This window comes from Aspergillus ambiguus (assembly GCF_047715705.1).
Source record: "Aspergillus ambiguus strain CBS 117.58 unplaced genomic scaffold BDV59scaffold_1, whole genome shotgun sequence".
Taxonomy (NCBI): Eukaryota; Fungi; Ascomycota; class Eurotiomycetes; order Eurotiales; family Aspergillaceae; genus Aspergillus; species Aspergillus ambiguus.
This window is the reverse complement of record NW_027395514.1, coordinates 18,200-36,168: the sequence shown is the minus strand read 5'-3', so window position 1 is coordinate 36,168 and position 17,969 is coordinate 18,200. Positions and strand designations below refer to the sequence as shown.

The following is a 17,969-nucleotide window of genomic DNA, read 5'->3' as shown; positions in this document are numbered from 1 at the left end:
GAACGAAAAGCATCAGGAAATAATCGGGACCACGTGCAGCATGCATCTGATCTAATCAGATCATCCATCTGATAACGGTTGCGATAGGGCTTAGGGCTTAGGGCTACGACGGACAGATAAACATCCCTTCTTCGCGTCATTCCCATCATCCCTGCCTTCCATCCTATTCATCCATCACGACGTGAAACCCTTCGAACTCGGGTAAGGCCGACCGGATCTCCTTGAGATAGGATGCGACCCCAGCGGTGTAATTCAGCTGTTCAAACGGCTTCCCCGGGAATGTACCCCCCATATACGTCGAGCGTGTGGTCGGTAATAGGGTCTGGTTGGAGAGATCGTTGATCCGGTGCTTCCACATGCGTGAGGAAGCTGCTGTCGGGTTTATCGACTTGATTCCTCTTCGCTCCATTTGCTTGATGGCATCAACGACCCATCGTCCTTGAACCTCCACACACGTCGGTCCGTTACTCAGCGCGGTTGGAGCGTGCGGTCCATACATGTGGAAGAGATTAGGATACCCACTGATAGTCAGTCCAAGGTACGTATGGACAGTGGAAGCCCACTCGTCACTGAGCAGTGATCCATCCACATTTTGGAGACCCATATTCACCAGTGCTCCGGTGGATACATCGAATCCGGTGGCAATACAGACGACGTCCACTTCATGATGTGTCCCGTCGGCGAGCTGGATCCCAGTTTCCGTGAATCTGGCGATACAGTTCTCTCTAATATCCACGAGTTCCACCGTCGGACGATTGAATTGCTCGTAAAAATCAACTTCAAGGCTCGGCCGCTTCACGCCCCAAGGATGCCGTGGCTCAACGGGGGCCAGCAGATCACGCGTATTAGGATCATGGATTCTCTCTCTCACCTTGCGAGCCCAAAAATTATAGACCACTCGATTCGCATGCGGATTCATCAAATAGTCCTTGTACGAGGCAACCCAGTAGCGAAACCCTCCGTCTTTCCAAATCGTTTCCAGAAATTCTTCCTGCTCGTTCTCATTGTCCTCAAAAGTGTCTTTCTCCGAGAAGTCATAGCAGAATCCACCAAATGACTTCTCACGCAGAGCGAAAAGCTGTGGATATACGCATTTCATTTGTTCCTGCTCCTCGACCGTGAGATCTCTTCGCCGCATAGGAATGGCCAGGTTGGGCGTGCGCTGGAACACCTTAAGACTGCTGGCTATAGGGCCCCATGCTTGCGTGACTTGTACCCCTGAGGCGCCGGTACCGATAACAGCGCAACGCTTGTTCTGAACGTCGATGCTGTTCTCAGGCCAGAAGGACGAGTGGTGGACAACACCGCGAAACTGGTCGATCCCCGGCCACTCTGGGATGTATCGTTTCGCAGCGAAGCCAGTAGCAGCAATCAGGTATTTAGAAGTTGCTTGTCGACCATCTTCTGTGGTGATATGCCATCGCCCAGACTCGGAATCAAATCGACCTCCCACGACAACGGTACCAAATGCACAGTCTTTACGTACGTCCAACACATCTACTATGTGGTCGAAGTACGTCCTGATCTCGTCATATGCTGGGTAGTTTGTGCTCCAGTTCCAGTTAGCCCATGTTTCGGGCATCGAAAGTTGATATTCTGGGACTTCGGAGTCAACGCGTGCCCCTGGATAACAGTTCCAACGCCACGTGCCGCCAAAGTCGCTCCCTGCCTCATAGATGACAACCTTGAGACCCAATTTGCGCAATTCATGCAAGCAGTAAATCCCGCTGAACCCAGCCCCCACGATCAGAACATCCACTTCAAGCTTGTCCATGTTAGGACCCGCAGTCCCTTGACGGTTCGAGAACTCTCGGAGATCTGACTTCATGATGAAAGATGATTAAGTTGAGGATAGGATTTCAGAGCGGGGTGCATAATTGATATCTGTTTGACGACTCTGTCGGTGTTTTGGTCCGCTTTCCGCGCCACACTGGTATGCAGCAGTCCAGTTCCCCTCTCACCGAGCGGGGTTTGTTTGTTTAACACCAAACAGCACCAACCAGTGAACAGAAAGACTTGGCCATTACCAGGGTCATCGAGTTTGGTCTCTGCTATTGGAGGACTGGATTCGACATCGAACCGAATGGAGGCGACCAGCCAACGGTGGATGCAGTGGCCAGCCTGTAGTATTCTAGAGGGCATAACGCGAACCGGTTCTGAGTGGTCTAGACCCTAGTTTTCTTGTACGAAATGTCGTGTCTCAACGTGATCCATATCTCTAAGAAACGGCAGAAACTATATACATCCTAGGGATATCAAATCGAGAACCGCCCTTTCAGGGGTAGATCTCGGCTGGAACGTCCCACGTACACCTGATATTCTCCAGCCTGCAACTTCCACTCCTGTGCTTCGGTATCCCACACACTCAAGTCTCTTCGAGTCAGAGAGAATTCGACTTTGACAGACTGGCCGGCCCGGATGCCGACCTTTTCAAATCCACGCAGCTGACGCATAGGTGCATTTGGAATGCCAAGGTATAGCTGGGCGACTTCATCACCATATGCCGACCCGCTGTTCTTGATCTCCGCGGATACAGTTACGGTCTCATCCCATAGACGGGGATTTCCTCCCTCTTGTACGGGTCCTGAGTCCGGATAGAGTTTATTCGTCTGTTGAGCCTTCTTGATAGACAACCCGGAATAGTCGAAAGTCGTGTACGACAACCCAAAACCAAATTCGAATTGTGGGTCAATTCCATGTTTGTCGAATGCACGGTAGTCGATAAATACGCCCTCAGTGAAGTCAGATTGTGGGAATAGGCCGAATTGACCCTCCGGCTGTGAGGGATGTAGCAGTGAGCCATATTCATCGGGGCTCTTGGCTACAGTGTATGGAAGTTTGCCAGACGGGTTCGCCCGACCGTATAGCAGCTCAACCAGAGCCTTCCCGGTGTCTTGGCCTGGCAGATGCGCGAAGATAACCGCAGTGACATTTTCGTGGTCTATCCAACTTCCAACAAGCCGAATGCCGGCGTTGTGGATTGTCACGATTGTGTTACTGCACTTGCCTGCGACGTTGGTCACCAATGCATCGCTCTCTTCATGCACCAATCCTGGGCGATCGAATCCTTCAGTGGCATAGGCGTTGATAAACACCAGGCAGGCGTCACTGGTAGTGTCAATCTCTGGGTCTTCAGAGTGGATGTTCCAGAGAAGGGAGGTGCCATCCTCATACGCCTGCTGCTGCAAGGCATCCAGGGGAGCAATCATATAAGCTGGCGAATTGGCACCTGAGCCCCCACCGACGTACAGAGTATGGTTGTTTTGGACAGGAGGACTGTTGGACATGAACTCAGAGGATGTGCTTAAGCTGTCAGGTGCCTTTGCGTCATAACCAAATATAGAAAGGAGCTTGGGAGATTGCAGTGGAAGGGCTTTGTTGGTATTTTTCACCAATACATGACCCTCAATCGCACTCTGGAGGAGTATGCTGCGTGAATCGGAGGATCGACCGATAACTGCCTGATGTGGCTGTGTCACATCTGTTGGCATGCCGGCCCCAGGAGTAGGAAAGTCCCTATTTTGGTTCACTTGGTACCAGCTCGCCATAATTCTAATTTGATCAGTTCCTGTCCGGTCTTCTAAAGGAAAGAAGAGGATACTCACCTAACTGCCATGTCATCCAGTCGGGACGCTTCCATTGTCCCATTGGAGATAGCATCGGTCAGATTTGAACCCCACAGATCTGTGTATGGCATAACCATGTCCAGACCAGCATTTGCGGCGGCGATACCGCCATGTTGAGCATACCAATCGGTCATGACGTATCCTAGTTGGAGATGTCAGGACGGGAGAGCTCAGATTAAACTGGGATTTGTACCTTGGAAGCCCAGCTCAGTTTTGAGCAGCCCGTTTAGGGTCTTACTATTCTGGCACCCGTAGGAGTTGTTGATCCGCTGATAGGAGCACATGATTGACACACTTCCGGCATAGACAGCATCCTGGAAGGGCCAGAGATACAGCTCATGCATTGTCTTATCGTCGATATTGGACGAGACGGAGGCGATATCTAGCCCATCAACGGTTTCGGGGTTTCGATTGGTCTCTTGCTCATTGCCGATATAGTGCTGTACAGCTAACATTAGGTCATGGCGTAGCGTGTCTCACGAGACAACAACATACCTTGGTGCAGGCTCCTACTCCAGCTGATTGGATACCCTCGACCGTTTCATAGACGAGCGCTCCAGTATGGTATGGGTCGTTGGAGAAAGCCTCCCAATTCCGGCCACCTTCGACAACACGTCCCAGGGGGCCTACTACTGGACCGAGCAGGACATTAACGCCTTTCTTGCGGAATTCCTCACCCATGTGAAACGCTCGCTGCCGTGCCAGCTTCTTATTCCAGCTGGTGGAGGGTTAGTGTTAGTAGGATGTGAACGTGTTCCCGGGTCAGTTTCAAACCTACCTGGCACCTGCGTGGATACCGCTGGGCCAGCTGTTCACATAGTCGGTACCTCTCTGTGTTTATTAGTAGGCAGGCTAATAATGGTGAGTTCAGATACGTACCAGCCCATTACCGGCGTCAGACACGCATAGGCCGGGAAAGTTCAGTCGAGGGATCGCTGCGATGTTTCCAGAGCAGCCAGTATCGCCGCTGACTCCTGCTGTGAGATTGACCTTTTCCTCGGGAGTGAGCTGTGCGACGAAAGCCTTTGCCTTTTTGTAGGCTGCAGCCCATGAACCGCTACCTGTACCCTCGGCTATGATGCGTCAGTTGAAGTTCGACAGTAAGAAACAGAGCGACATACGCGAAGGGTATACTGGGGGTGATTCGCCATAGAAATAAGCATCACTTGTGATATTCTGAGTTGAAGGAGCGGCAGAAGAAAGAGACAGGCCACTAAGGAGGCCAATCAACCCTAGGAAGTTGTGCATGATGGCCAACTGTGTCTGCGAGGCCTGACGCGATTACCGGTTTCTCTCCGGCAGATTTTGCTGAGGTATTTATACTCTAAGTGTCTCAATGAATCTCTCGGAGACTTAATAGAGAAGTATGGTGACATTCAATGTTACGATCCGAAAGATCGACATTACCTATTGTCACACTGTTGGACCCGGCAAAACATCGGCAACAGAACGAGGGGAAATTGCGCTTCACGAGAGGCAGATGGTAGGCTCCGTGGACAGAATCCCTGCACAAATAGAACAGAGATATGAAATTAGGGTAATCTGGGGTCACTCAACAGACACGACCCCCCACATTCCCGGTCGAAGCGCGAATCATTTGCTAATCCGATCCGGGTTCCCCGGAATTTCTCGGTGGAGAAACACTGAAGCTTCGGCCTGTATTGGCCCGGCACGCGCTATTTGATTGCTTTAGCAAGAGGGTCTCTAGCTTGTATTTCTCCAGTTCGCCCCCAGTTGCTTCCCCGCAACAGAGGTGGAGGTATCCGGGGTGCGTGCGTATGGGGAATATGGCTCGATCAGTACCCTGAAGTACCCAGTAACCCCAGCTCACATGTGTCCATGATCGTGCTGTAAACTGCCGACTGATACTGCCGGTTATTATCACGATCGATAATAGGTTATTTTACCCCTGACTGTCTGGTGCGTGGTGTTCATATGATAACATGCCATTTTCCTCCACAAGGGGGATCGCCAGGGCTAGGGGCTAAGGGAGAGTTCGGTAGTCGTCCGACCCCTCAATTCAATAGACCCGAGTAATATATCATACTTTATGAGAATAATGGTCCCTCGTCAACAAGATTTGGAGGGGCTCTAATTTGTTCTGCTGCCGGAAGGGGAACATACTCCGGAGTATAGCCGGATTGTAGTTGGCGCCCAAGTAAACAACCCCAACGTCGCCCACCAGCATCATTAATTTATCCATGTAGGTCATCAGAAGAAAATATTATTTACTGCAAAGAAATCGTTTGTCCGAAATGATGTCAGCGACAACAACTACCTCACAGTCCCTAACACATGACGTCATTTACATATCACCCGCAAACGAGACTACAAACATACCGATTTGACTGCTATATACTGCGTAAAATAGTATCGGGACAGATATATGGGTGCTTTTTCAACAGGACCTAGTGTTAGTGCTGTCAATTCTACCACTGATTTCATCCCTAATACTATAGCTGTAACCCTAGGAAAGAAACATGCTCTCTAGCTTTGGTCATTCCTAGCACCGAGGCCCCCGGGGTGTTGTATAATCTATCTAGAAAGCAAGGATCTGCCCGAGATCCTCAGCACATATTATACAAAAAGTTTTGAAGGTTCAGACGGATCGTCCAAAGGCGCGTGCCAGATGTTTCTCGCGATATGAATCTGTAAGTCCCGCTCAGCGCCAACCATGTTATCCCCGAAGACTTCGGCTACTTGCTCCAGCGATTTGCCAGATGTCTCCGGGACAAATAGGAAGGCAAAAATGGCCGCAGCAGCGCAGAATAACCCAAAGAATAAGAACGTGCCCCAGTTTAGCTTGAGAAGCATCTCAGGCACTACGACACCAATAATAAAATTTGATAACCAAATCACGGAGGTCGCAGCACCAACACCCTTGGCTCTCTTGGAATTGGGGAAAACTTCTGCAGGGAGCACATATGCCAGAGGACCATACGATACCGCATAGGCAAGGACGTAGAAATCTAGAAGTCAAATTAATTTTCGCCACCGGCAGTGGATAGCAAGGGAATGAGACATACAAATGAGCGCTACGCAGAACCATCCAACTGCCCGGTGGGCAGGCCAGTCATTACTGAAGCGACTGACTAGTCCAGCGATCACGAGGTGTGGAACAGCCATCGTGGCACCTCCAAGAATAGCTAGCTTGCGTCGTCCGATGCGATCGAGAAAGATAAGGATTGGAATATTGCCCACGAGCTGGCAGACATTGATCATACCAGAGAGGATAAGAGACATGTCATAGCTCTGGCCCAGGCTGCTGAAAAAGGTCGGGGCGTAGTAGATGAATGCATTGACTCCCGAGAACTATAACCCGTTAGATCCAGAGTCCGCAAAGCAAGCGTCCGTTTCGGACCTACCTGCTGGAAGAAAGGAATCGCCAGGGCGATAAGGGTCCGGCGGAAGTATTTCGGGCGAAACAGCGAGGCCCATTGCTTCAGCCCGATCAGCAAGGGGGATGTATCCGGATACTCCATTTTGAGAATCTCGCGCTGGAATTGCACCTCTGACAAGATTCCTTTCCATTCGAGCTGAACTTGCTCATCGTGCTCCGGCCTTCGCCGGAGCTTGGCTAGAGCGGCAAGGCTTTCTTCCTTACGACCTCTCATGGCCAGCCATCGAGGGGAATAAGGAAAGAAATGAATCCCACAGCCAACAAGCAAGGCAGGGAGCATCTGAAGCAAGAAAGGCAACCGAAAAGCCCACTCTGACGGGATGTGTCGCGTGCCGTAAGTAATCCAGTAGGCGATCAATACCCCAAAGACGATGCTAATTGATTCCAGCACTAGCAAGGCACCTCGCCAGAACGGCGGTGCGATCTCAGAAATGTACAGAGGCGCGCCCATGGCAAGTGTGCCTACTCCAATGCCACCGATGAATCTCCCTGCTACCAGGGTGTCGTAATTGAACGCGGCTGTCTGGATAATGGCTCCAATGACAAAAGCAACAGTAGCCACGGTCAGACCCCATTTCCGAGAGATCCGGTCTGTCACGGATGGGAAGAATAGACAGCCGACGAAAGCACCCAATTCCAGCATACCAGTCATAAGCCCAACGTTGAAGCCATAGTGAGGGTTATCAGGATCAGTTTTAGGGAATTGTTCTCGGAATTGCGACATCACAAGGATGATAGAGATCACGCCTTGGTCTAGACACCCGGGTTAACCATGCCGAACCGCCGGTTGACACCGGAGGAAAGACGTACCATAGCCAAATGAAAACCCACCCAACGATGCCAGAATCGCCGCCCCTAGGACATAAGGGGAATTGAGAAGATCTCGGATCCGTCCATTGTCGTACTTGACTTCGGCGCTCATCAGGACAATTGCGCCATCCTCTACGTATTCATTGTGGGCAGAGGCCGGCTTGTCGCGACTCGGCTCATCTGTCGTCATGCTCGCGATGGATATGGCTCCCCAATGGAATGTGTCTGCCGATTTGGTTCGTTCGCACGGGGCGTGTCACAACCTCTCCAGTGCATACTTATAAGTGTCCGGGAGGGGTTGACGTTATGCGGGGCCCCAGGCAAACTCAATGACGGATGCGTTTGACGCCGAAGTAGATCGGCAATTGGTGAAACCACCTTCTCTATGTTCCCAATGGGCGGAGATCGAGCGAGAGAGCTGGTTGGAAACCCGGAGAAGGTTCCTCCATGGGACGACATTGTCAAAAACCATATGTCTGACTGATTATTGGTTAACGCGAGATTTCTAAGCTCTCAGCACTGGCCATACGAGTGATGTCGGACGGAGACTAAGCAGGGCTAAGAGGCATTAGCAGAGCGTTAGGGCATCGCTGAGCGCTGTATTTTTCCCCGGTTGGGATGAGCTGTCGCAAAAGGGAAAATTCCCCCTTTGGGAATGGGGCGATCGTCACCAATCAGGGCTCTCCCCGCACGACCGTCTTCTCCATATGAAGTCACTATACATGCTCTCGCCAACGAGATGGGCTGGTCGATTCTTATGCGCATGTAGACCCCCTGAAGCAGGGGAATCGAGTTGCCGATACGGCAATTGACCAGCGCTACAGCCTAGGAGACGGCCTCTGAGAGACCTGTGCCGAGCCTGCACTTGAACAAACATCATAAATTTCATTCGTCCAAGACGAATGTATGGACACTGAGTCTTATGTTGGTTTCCGAAGAGCCTGGAGATCCTACGTAGTCATTCCCTCATTCCCACAGATCTCAAACTACAAAGGTAAAGTATCGCAAATGCAGTCAGTCGCCGACATCATGTCTCCAATACTCCGGTTCCCTTTGTCAGACCTTCAAAGACATAACCCCTATAATAAGGTTGAATGCCTCATGACGCTGCAGCTTCCACTCTGGTGACGGAAGGGCAAATTTGTACCGGCGCACCAGGAAAGCCAGGTCGAGGTAGGAGATGTTATGTCCAATGCACCCCCTAGCATCCGCAGAGAACGGAATGGAATAGCTCTCCATTTCGTGCGTCGGCGCATGCCATCTGTCGGGCCGGCATTCCTCGGACATTGGGAAGATTTCCGGGCTGCGGTGCGTGGCGTAGATAGTCACGGAGACATAGCGTCACCGGGAATCCACTATCCCATAGTTCCCGAATCGTCTGGAAGAGTGCGTTGAGGTAATTCGGCTAAGGCTGGCGGAAGGATCCGGAGCGCTTCATCCTGACAAGCGCGGAGGATTGGAAGATCTTCAAGGCAACCTTTTCATATGGAGCCACGACTTCATCCTTGTCTAGAACTCCATCAACCTTCTCACGGAGGGTCTAAGACACCGAGGATGTCGGAGAAGAAGCTCTAGAGTCAACCTAGGTCAAGACAAGAAACATACTAGTAGTATCGGCCCCGGCCGTTGATAATGGCACCAAGTTCATCTACAATCTCACCCCATTCCAGATTGTTGGCACGCCCCTTTCCCTCCGTCCACCAACGATGAGAAGTTCTCCAGTTTCTCTCCCTCGTATATTGTCGAAGACGTGTGGCTGCTTGACGATGGACGACATTGTTCCATGGCTTTGCTTTGCTTCACACCTCAGGCCACCTTGGACTAAGATTGGACGCGAGCCAAGGATAATGCTTGTAGCCCCATACAAACGTAGCCTGATCGAGAGATGCCTAGCTCTGTGCTTTGGCATACTGTGTCTTGTCTAGGAGGTCCATATCTATGTAGCAGATGCTGAGTTAGGTCTGGGGATAGACGGACGGATCGACTGACCCATACCTCTGCATCTCCCGCACGATTGAATACAACTCTTGACATCGGATGCCATTGTGCAAGGAAGTTTATTTGCTGACCGAGGTGTAATGATTGGACCGCTGCTGTGCTTGATGCGGAGATGAATGTGGGGAAATGGGGAAAAATGCCCTAGGCAGCGAGACAGTCTCGCTTGCTCCCATGTAAAGCTTAGTTTAAACTGCCTTAGAAACCAAGGAACAGTTTATACCCTACAGGGATGAATATGAAGTGCCATATTTAGCCTTTGCTGCACGTTTGACAGGGGCTTTCTACAAATTATGCGTGATTTGACAAAGTATATTACATGCATGGCATGAATTACAACCCGTAGACATTACTGGGGGCCACGAATACTATCCCATATTTTGGATCCTGCAGCAACAAGGCCCTGTGTTTCCTGCCTGATTTCGTGGACCTGCCTTCATAACACTCTAGTTTCTAAACGGTCCTGGATGGGGAAGAACTAGACGTGGTTCGGTCCTTACCATACTTATCGACTGTGGTAACCTGTGTCTTTGAATCCGTATTGTCAACCTCCTCAGTCGTGCTGGTTACCGTAACCGCAAGGACGGAGGGAACAGCAAGGAGCAATGCTCCAATGCACAGACCCCAGTCCATGGCGAGTTGTGTCATAGCAGGTTTCTCCAGCGCATTGATCCGCCATGCCATGGCACCGCCGGCGGCTTGGAACGTCTTGTAAGCGCCTACGAGAATGGCAGCAACCGCAGGGGAGTTCGACCGGGCACCCATCAACCAGTAGCAGAATCCCTGCCAGAATGCATCAAACGCACCATAGAAAATATACAGAAAGATAGGCCCCACGGAGATGGCTCCGTCCGTGTAGTCGATATCTTGCTTGTGGCCGTCGGCCATTCGCGCCCCTAACCATCTCTGAAACGCATACCCACCGCCCCAGATGGCCATTCCCGTGACAAAAACGAATGCCCATCCTATACGAGCGCGGACGGGGCGACTCAATCCCGGAATATCGAGGATCAGGCCAATGATCAGACCGCCGAGCATTTGGGCGATCCAGTAGAAGGCTCCGTTCAAGGATCGGGTTCGGATGTTAAAAGCCATCCCATTGACGATGTTCTGCTGGTACGAGTAGAAGACATTGGCGCAGAAGAACAGAGGGATCATGCAGAGAACCCGCCAGTCGGCGATGGTGCGCACTGTCTGCGTCATTACGTGTCGCCAGTTCTTCTCGCTTTCGGGCGTGGGCTGTATTTCTGCGAGCCGTACCGAGGACGGCGGGCAAATAAAAAGACCGAGAAACCATCCGAATGCCATGAGCACCAAGAGCGCTATGTATGTGCCATCGGAAGCTGTCCCGCTTTTGGAGTTGTAGTTGAGGCCGAAGCTAGCGAGGGATCCAACGCCGCCTCCGAGGTTGAAGATAATCCAGAATATAGCAATGGCGCGGCCTTTTTGAGATTCAGGTGCATAGGTAGTCATGATTGCGCCCTGAGCAACCCATAAGAAGGATGCTCCTATACCGAGGATAGCACCAGCCGCAATGACAAACGCACCGTTTGCAGTTCCTGCGAACGTTAGTCCCAGTGACCAGGCCGAGGGGAATGGCTTGGACCTGACATACGGTTGAAGCACAGAAGACTTCCTGAGTAGAGCGGATACGTCCAACCGCCAATAAGGAGGCATGCCCGTGGCCCTACACGGTCGAATATAGGGCCGACGACAAACAAAGCGGTGGCTGCCGTGGCCGACAATAAGGCAACATTGGCGTTGGCTGCCACTGTCGGGTCGACCTGACCGGAACCTCCCATGCCACTGAGGGCATTGTACATCTGAAATGGACATGTTAGATCTAGGCTTCATACAGAATCAGGATATCAGGATAGGGGGCTGACTCCAGGACAGCAAAAACAGATGAAGCTGATCAAAATGATCTGGAACCAGGAGTTTGTGTATAGTCGATGTACGAGGGAGGTCGGGGGATTGTCATTTCTCGGGAGAACGTTTCCGACCGCAGGGCCTGTGGCGCCATCATGGACGGCCTTATCTCCCATGTTTAACGACAGTCTGCGCTGTTGATGACAGGAAGATAAGAATGCAAGAAGTTCACAGCGAAGTTATATGTCACTCAGCGGCGTATCCGTGAAACCTAATGAAGGTCTCAACAAGCAAAAGTGAGATAGCGGTGGGCTGATGGGTCTGAGCCCCCTACTCGCCTGAGTATTGACATCCTCAGCCTATCTCAAATTAGTCCTGATAACCTGGAGACCCCAGTCGGAGAATGCCGCCGTGACACGGCCTTGATTGGAACTGGGGCCGATATTGGTCTCCACTGGGCTCGTGTCAACCGTGTATCAACTGGGAGGATTGGCGTCCTCGACAAGCGCGATGTGACACTAGCACGCAACCCCCACGCAAAGTTAGTCGATGGTTACTTTCGCTTGTAAATGCCGGGAATGGTGCCGGGAACTAGGGCCCAACAATATTCTCCTTTTGTGGCCACGGGAGGCCTGAAGAGATATCCAACTAAGCTGACAGCCATTGCTGGGTCACCGTCGTGCATGTAAGAGCGTGTCCGTCTCGATTCAAACCAAGTCAAACAGAGAGAAACCGGCAGGATGGATCTCCATACGCTGGGAAACCTGCAAACAGAAGCTGTGAATGCACGGACGGCGAATATCGACCAGATCCCGACAATAGACTTATGTAGGGTCATAAATGCGGAGGATCACCGTGTTGCTGCGAGTGTCACACCGTTTCTGCCCCAGATCGCGGAAGCCATTGATGCCTTGGCTGGCCGAGTGCGCCGGGGTGGTCGCGTGGTGTATGTCGGGGCCGGCACAAGTGGACGGTTAGTCTGGACCCCATTGTGTGAGGATTGCGAAGGTTTGGTAACAGTGGTTTAGGCTTGGGATACTTGATGCATCAGAGATCCCGCCAACATTCGCGGCGCCGCCGTCGCAGTTCATTGGGCTAATCGCGGGGGGCGACGCAGCCATTCGGCGCGCCCAAGAAGGGGCCGAGGATAGCATGTCTCAAGGGGAGGCTGATCTGACTGCACTCGATCTGGATCCCAAGTTGGATAGCGTGATCGGCATTGCAGCGTCCGGTCGGACGCCTTATGTGCTTGGGTGTATGGCATTCGCCAAGCGCATTGGATGTCTGACTATCGGCGTCGCCTGTGCGTCGCCCTCGGCCATGAGCCGGTCGGGGGATGTTGACATCATGCTGTGCCCTTTACCTGGGCCGGAGGTGGTGACGGGGAGTACTCGGCTGAAAGCTGGGACGGCGACCAAATTGGTGTTGAACATGCTTAGCACGGGGACGATGATTCGCATTGGGAAAACATACGGAAATTTGGTACGGATCCCGCAATTCCTCTTACGCTTGTCCCTCCTTCGCTTGCACTTGAACATGGATGATCTCCATTAACCTTGATCTAGATGGTGGACTTGGTAGCCTCCAACGAAAAGCTCAAGCAACGGTCGCGTAATATTCTTCGACGACTGAGTGACCGATGTCGCTCTATAGATGACGAGAAGCTGGATGTTCTCCTTGGAGAATGTGGTGGAAGCGTCAAGCTCGCCTTATTAGCTGCTGAAACTGGTCTCTCCGCGGAGAGCTGTCAGCGTAAGTTGGACTCAGCTGACGGAGTTCTGTCCAAGGCTTTGGAGACCATGACCCAGCCCTCCCATGGGAAAGTCTCTGTGGAGCGAAGATATGTTCTGTGCATTGATGGGGGTGCCACCAAATCTGCTGCTGTGATTGTAGATGGACATGGAGTCGTAGTTGGGCGAGGACGCGCTGGCGCCTGCAATGTGTCCGTTATATCCCTCAATTCTGACACAAGTCCGGACATGACTGACAGCGGTTCATACAGGACCGATGGGCAGGATATTGAAGAAGCGGTGGGAACACTCGCGTGTGCGGCCCAGAACGCGATGAATGACGGTGGCATAGAAGGATCATCTATCCGAAACTGCTTCTTAGCCGTCTGGATTGGATTGGCGGGCATTGATCGTGGCCAGTTCCGTGAAAGCCTGACGCCCAAACTGTGCGATACATTTGGAGTATCCGTGAAGAACCTGCGGCTCACAAATGACGTGGATTTGCTGGCTGGGGCAATGATTCAGCATCGAGAGGCGCGGTCTGCGATTGTCGTGATTGCTGGGACTGGCAGTGTTGCCATGCGATATGAATGGGACGCGAAACGCAATCAACCCCGACGCCTCGCGCGGTCTGGTGGCTGGGGGCATCTTCTTGGTGATGAAGGGGGCGGTTATGCCATTGGGCTACAGGCCCTCAAGTCCACGATGACCGCAGTGGAAGAGTTACGACTGGGAGTCCGTTCTCTACCTCTGGAGCCATTTCATCAGGCGGTGCTGGAAGCTCTTGTGTGCGCTGGGTCTGATGCAGGCAATATCGACCTGGTGGGTGAGATCCTGGTGCGCCATCGACAAGACAATATCAAGTCGCGGATTGCCAGTCTAGCGGAGGTGGTTTTGAATTTAGCACCTAGAGATGCCATAGCCAAGGAGATTGTGCAGGAGCAAGCGAGGCATCTGGCAGACACAACTGTCGGACGTCTTTTACATCCCTCGTGCAGTGGATATGCGCCTCCAGAATCCACCGGCATCATTTTCTCTGGAAGTCTTCTGGCCCATCGCGGGTACTATGCATCGGTCTTCCTCGATCGGCTGATCAAGAGATATGCATTTGCATATGTACATCCTATCATCGATGCTGCGGCCATGGGGGCACATTCATTGCTGGCGAAGACGAAACTGGAAGTGAATCAACAGTAACACAAGATGTGCAGTATAAAAGCTCTCCTTTCCACCCCCATACAAACCAAACCAAACCAAACCAAACCACCCTCTTCTCTACAACTTCTCCCACATCATCTCCAATCCCGTTCACGATAACTCAAAATGCCGATGAACTGGAACGCGGAGGCGAACGAAAAGGTACGGAAATATGGAATTCCTACATTGGCAAATCACCAGAGTAACAGTGGCGCTCGTGCAGCTTCTCTTTGGAATACTAGCACAGATGAGAGAATCCCACATCAAGCTTGACAATAAGAAGCTTGCTGAATACATGGGTAACGGTAATGCACTTCAGTTCGGTATTGATGCGAGTTCCGACTGACGACGATGGTCTAGAGTGTACCGCTGTTGCTGTTCAGTTGCATCTGTTTCGACTCCGCCGACAGGTGCAAGCAGTCAACAGTGCCGAAAATGCCCCTGCCACCAACCCCCCAAAGCGCAAGGCCACCGGGGAGCCCAAGACACCCACCAAGAAGGGAAAGGAGAAGAAGACTATGAAGCAGGAGATGAAGGAAGACGAAGAGGACAAGCTCATGCTGAAGCAGGAGAATGGAGATGATTGGAACCTGACTGTTTGATTTCTACCTGAATATCACCGAGACGTGGCTTGTGTAATGGGAGGGCGAGAATCAAAGATTTGATTACAATGAACTAGAACTTGCATAAGAAAAATTCCATTTCTCAACTAGCTACATTTGTAGAGAATCTTCCCCTTACACTGGCAAGCTCAAGAAAATATGTGTCTGCCACTTCCAGAAAAGTCCACTATGCTAGCCCTTGGAAAACGCTCCCTTACTCTTCATCCTCACCCTCGCTCTCCTTTGCGGAAGTTTTTGCTTGCTTCGCCGAGGAAGAAGAACCCTTCGCACTAGCCTTGCGCTTCCGCGGAGTCGAAGCTGCCGAGCTGGTTCCAGGAACATCCTTCGTATTGAACGAGATGTTCAAAGTAGCCCACGGCTTCATTGTTTTCTTGTATTTACCGAGGAATTCTTTGATGGCCTTGGCCGAAGGAGCGGCCTCTGAATCCTCATCGGTAGCGGCGGCTATATTCCAAGTCAGGTGGCTTCATCACAAAAGGGAAACCAGCGCGCGAGAACTTACGCCAGTTCTGTGCCACGGTCTCCACGTTGATGATGAGACTCTGGGTCTCGCAGATGGTGTGGAACAGCTGAACTGGTAAGAGCGTCGTATACGAGCAGATAGTCAAAGGCTCACCTTCTGGACGTTTTCAGGAGTCCAACGCATATTGACGGTATTTACTGTCGTGGTGGTTGGAAAGGTGTTGGTGGTTTGTTGGTTTGTTTGGAGAGAGGAGATGGCGAAGAGGTGGTTGTGGGTGGGTGGAAGAGAGAAGAGAAGATGAAGGGAGAATGAAGGGTAGAAGGGCAGTGAAGAGAATACATATTGTGTTCCACGGACAGCCTTACATTATCTTTGGCGATTTCTTAACATCACAGCCTTCACTTGACTTCTTATAGTCACAGAACCCCGAATAATAACCCTGTCCATGTCGTCCATGATGTCGAAGAGATCCATGTTATCCAAGCTTATATCTCACGTGGTAGACCAGATCGAGGAGTTTAAGAAGGTCACTGTGGCGCTCGCCAGTCAAGTAATATTAAAACCAGTGCAAACTACTAGATGCGTGAGAGAAACATGCCCAGCAATGTACGTAACTACTTCCTCTACCGTCTCCCATGTCTATCTCGAGCTCTTGGCCTCCGGCGGGAAACACATTCCGCCGGAAAAGCCTATAGTAACAGTAGCGAGCCGACAGGCTGCAACGAACCCTATCGCTTTCCGCTATCAAGGACATATGGAGTACAAAACCAGCGATCGCCCAGATGCTGAACTATATAGTCCTGCCGATACCCGCCATATCCATCCCTGTACCGAAAACATCCATCATACCACCCATCATGGCTTCCAACATGTCTACCTTCTGGGACAAAGCTGGTAAATATCTCATGTCCACCGGTGTCCCGTACTCGCCCGTGGTCATTACCAAGGCCAAAGGCACCAGACTCTACACCGCAGACAACCGTCAGATCCTGGACTTCACGTCCGGCCAAATGAGTTCTTTGCTCGGGCATTCTGCGCCAGACATCGTCGCCGTCGTGCAAAAACATGTCGCCGAGCTGGATCATCTTCTTAGCAACATGATCACAACCCCAGTTGTCGATCTCGCGGAGCGTCTGGGCCGTATCCTACCTGCCCCTCTGGAGAAATCCTTCTTCCTCAACACGGGATCCGAGTCGATCGAAGCTGCCATAAAAATGGCCAAGCTATATACGGGAAAGTTTGAGATTGTGGCGTTTACCGCCAGCTATCATGGCCTCACGCAGGGGGCTGGTGCAGCCACCTATACTGCCGGCCGCAGGAACGCAGGTCCGACCATGCCCGGGCAGCTCGCTTTCCCCGCTCCATATGCCTACCGATCTCCCTTCCGCAAAGCCGATGGCTCCTATGATTGGGAGACCGAGATGGAGTTTTCCTGGTCAATGATCGATCGGCAAAGTGTGGGTTCCTTGGCGGCTTTTGTTCTGGAGCCCATCTTGTCGACCGGCGGGATTCTCGAGCTCCCGAAAGGATACCTTGGCCGACTCAGGGCTGAGTGTAAGAAGAGAGGGATGTTGCTAATTATGGACGAGGCACAGACCGGCGTGGGCCGCACCGGTGATATGTTCGCCTTCCAGGATGAGGGCGTTGTGCCTGATATCCTGGCCCTGTCAAAAACACTTGGATGCGGGCTGCCTCTGGCATCGGTCAGCACCACGGCCGCAATCGAACAAGGATGTCGTGAGGCTGGGTTTCTGTGGCTGACTACGCATCTGAACGACCCATTAACGGCGGCCGTCGGCAACAAAGTCCTGGAGGTAGTGGAGCGCGATAATCTATGTCAGCATGCTGCCCAGCGAGGCGCTCAGCTGCGCTCCGGCCTGCTCAAGCTCCAACAGAAACATTGGTGTATCGGGGATGTTCGAGGACGAGGACTTCTTCAAGGTATCGAGATCATCTCTGATGCGCAAACAGGAGCTCCAGGTCCAGACTTGGGGCAGGCGGTTTCCGATCGTGCCATGGAACTCGGTTTGTCCTGCAACATCGTGAATCTACCTGGCATGGGAGGAGTGTTCCGATTGGCACCCCCGGTGACAGTAACTGCAGACGAGATTGAAGAGGGACTGCGAATTCTGGATGAAGCATTCAGCGATGTTCTTTCACGCGGCTGAGAATGTTCCCTAGTAGAAGGCGTGTGGGCGTCGGACGCCCGACAAACCCAGTGGGCTTTCTCATAGAATGATACCGCAAGAATGACGA

The 17,969-nt window shown here is 51.9% G+C and overlaps 9 protein-coding genes across 9 annotated transcripts; 4 read left to right on the top strand and 5 right to left on the bottom strand.

Moving 5' to 3' along the window:
• Positions 1-68: 68 nt before the first annotated feature.
• On the bottom strand, positions 69-2,384 carry BDV59DRAFT_166170 (flavin-containing monooxygenase). The gene is made up of 2 exons (XM_073687653.1): positions 2,233-2,384; positions 69-2,183 (listed from the first exon to the last, which is right to left on the bottom strand). Exon 2 carries the CDS (start codon positions 1,826-1,828, stop codon positions 164-166), a length of 1,665 nt encoding a protein of 554 aa, XP_073552836.1. The 5' UTR covers positions 1,829-2,183; positions 2,233-2,384; the 3' UTR covers positions 69-163.
• Positions 2,043-4,874, bottom strand: BDV59DRAFT_206730 (beta-glucosidase; the record flags this gene model as incomplete). Its single annotated transcript, XM_073694845.1, has 7 exons — positions 2,043-3,552; positions 3,606-3,768; positions 3,820-4,074; positions 4,118-4,344; positions 4,405-4,457; positions 4,506-4,699; positions 4,748-4,874. The coding sequence occupies 7 exons, from the start codon at positions 4,872-4,874 to the stop codon at positions 2,256-2,258; spliced, it is 2,316 nt and encodes a 771-aa protein (XP_073552835.1). The 3' UTR covers positions 2,043-2,255.
• BDV59DRAFT_166166 (uncharacterized protein) lies at positions 4,260-5,339 on the top strand. Its single transcript, XM_073687652.1, has 2 exons — positions 4,260-4,445; positions 4,498-5,339. The coding sequence occupies exon 2, from the start codon at positions 4,993-4,995 to the stop codon at positions 5,308-5,310; it is 318 nt and encodes a 105-aa protein (XP_073552834.1). The 5' UTR covers positions 4,260-4,445; positions 4,498-4,992; the 3' UTR covers positions 5,311-5,339.
• An 864-nt stretch (positions 5,340-6,203) lies between these two features.
• BDV59DRAFT_206728 (sugar porter family MFS transporter) lies at positions 6,204-8,060 on the bottom strand (the record flags this gene model as incomplete). Its single annotated transcript, XM_073694844.1, has 4 exons — positions 7,837-8,060; positions 6,992-7,779; positions 6,653-6,938; positions 6,204-6,595 (listed from the first exon to the last, which is right to left on the bottom strand). Exons 1-4 carry the CDS (start codon positions 8,024-8,026, stop codon positions 6,204-6,206), a joined length of 1,656 nt encoding a protein of 551 aa, XP_073552833.1. The 5' UTR covers positions 8,027-8,060.
• A 2,051-nt stretch (positions 8,061-10,111) lies between these two features.
• BDV59DRAFT_166164 (putative MFS transporter) lies at positions 10,112-12,479 on the bottom strand. The gene is made up of 3 exons (XM_073687651.1): positions 11,718-12,479; positions 11,447-11,654; positions 10,112-11,390 (listed from the first exon to the last, which is right to left on the bottom strand). The coding sequence occupies exons 1-3, from the start codon at positions 11,874-11,876 to the stop codon at positions 10,285-10,287; spliced, it is 1,473 nt and encodes a 490-aa protein (XP_073552832.1). The 5' UTR covers positions 11,877-12,479; the 3' UTR covers positions 10,112-10,284.
• BDV59DRAFT_197023 (putative glucokinase regulator family protein) lies at positions 12,441-14,627 on the top strand (the record flags this gene model as incomplete). Its single annotated transcript, XM_073692824.1, has 4 exons — positions 12,441-12,673; positions 12,729-13,182; positions 13,266-13,642; positions 13,703-14,627. The coding sequence occupies 4 exons, from the start codon at positions 12,441-12,443 to the stop codon at positions 14,625-14,627; spliced, it is 1,989 nt and encodes a 662-aa protein (XP_073552831.1).
• A 126-nt stretch (positions 14,628-14,753) lies between these two features.
• BDV59DRAFT_197022 (uncharacterized protein) lies at positions 14,754-15,229 on the top strand (the record flags this gene model as incomplete). Its single annotated transcript, XM_073692823.1, has 3 exons — positions 14,754-14,789; positions 14,851-14,932; positions 14,988-15,229. 3 exons carry the CDS (start codon positions 14,754-14,756, stop codon positions 15,227-15,229), a joined length of 360 nt encoding a protein of 119 aa, XP_073552830.1.
• Positions 15,230-15,443: 214 nt separating this feature from the next.
• Positions 15,444-15,896, bottom strand: BDV59DRAFT_197021 (uncharacterized protein; the record flags this gene model as incomplete). The annotated part of the gene is made up of 3 exons (XM_073692822.1): positions 15,444-15,694; positions 15,753-15,819; positions 15,867-15,896. The coding sequence occupies 3 exons, from the start codon at positions 15,894-15,896 to the stop codon at positions 15,444-15,446; spliced, it is 348 nt and encodes a 115-aa protein (XP_073552829.1).
• A 610-nt stretch (positions 15,897-16,506) lies between these two features.
• On the top strand, positions 16,507-17,881 carry BDV59DRAFT_206721 (aspartate aminotransferase family protein; the record flags this gene model as incomplete). Its single annotated transcript, XM_073694843.1, has 1 exon — positions 16,507-17,881. Exon 1 carries the CDS (start codon positions 16,571-16,573, stop codon positions 17,879-17,881), a length of 1,311 nt encoding a protein of 436 aa, XP_073552828.1. The 5' UTR covers positions 16,507-16,570.
• Positions 17,882-17,969: the final 88 nt, after the last annotated feature.

Bases quoted from the DNA above. Each gene is read 5' to 3' on its own strand.
- BDV59DRAFT_166166 (XM_073687652.1), top strand. From the start codon at position 4,993: ATGGTGACATTCAATGTTACGATCCGAAAGATCGACATTACCTATTGT.
- BDV59DRAFT_166164 (XM_073687651.1), bottom strand. From the start codon at position 11,876: ATGGGAGATAAGGCCGTCCATGATGGCGCCACAGGCCCTGCGGTCGGA. The intron at 11,655-11,717 runs GTCAGCCCCCTA...TGTCCATTTCAG, and splicing joins TCTGTTTTTGCTGTCCTGGA to ATGTACAATGCCCTCAGTGG. The intron at 11,391-11,446 runs GTATGTCAGGTC...TAACGTTCGCAG, and splicing joins AAGTCTTCTGTGCTTCAACC to GAACTGCAAACGGTGCGTTT.
- BDV59DRAFT_166170 (XM_073687653.1), bottom strand. From the start codon at position 1,828: ATGAAGTCAGATCTCCGAGAGTTCTCGAACCGTCAAGGGACTGCGGGT.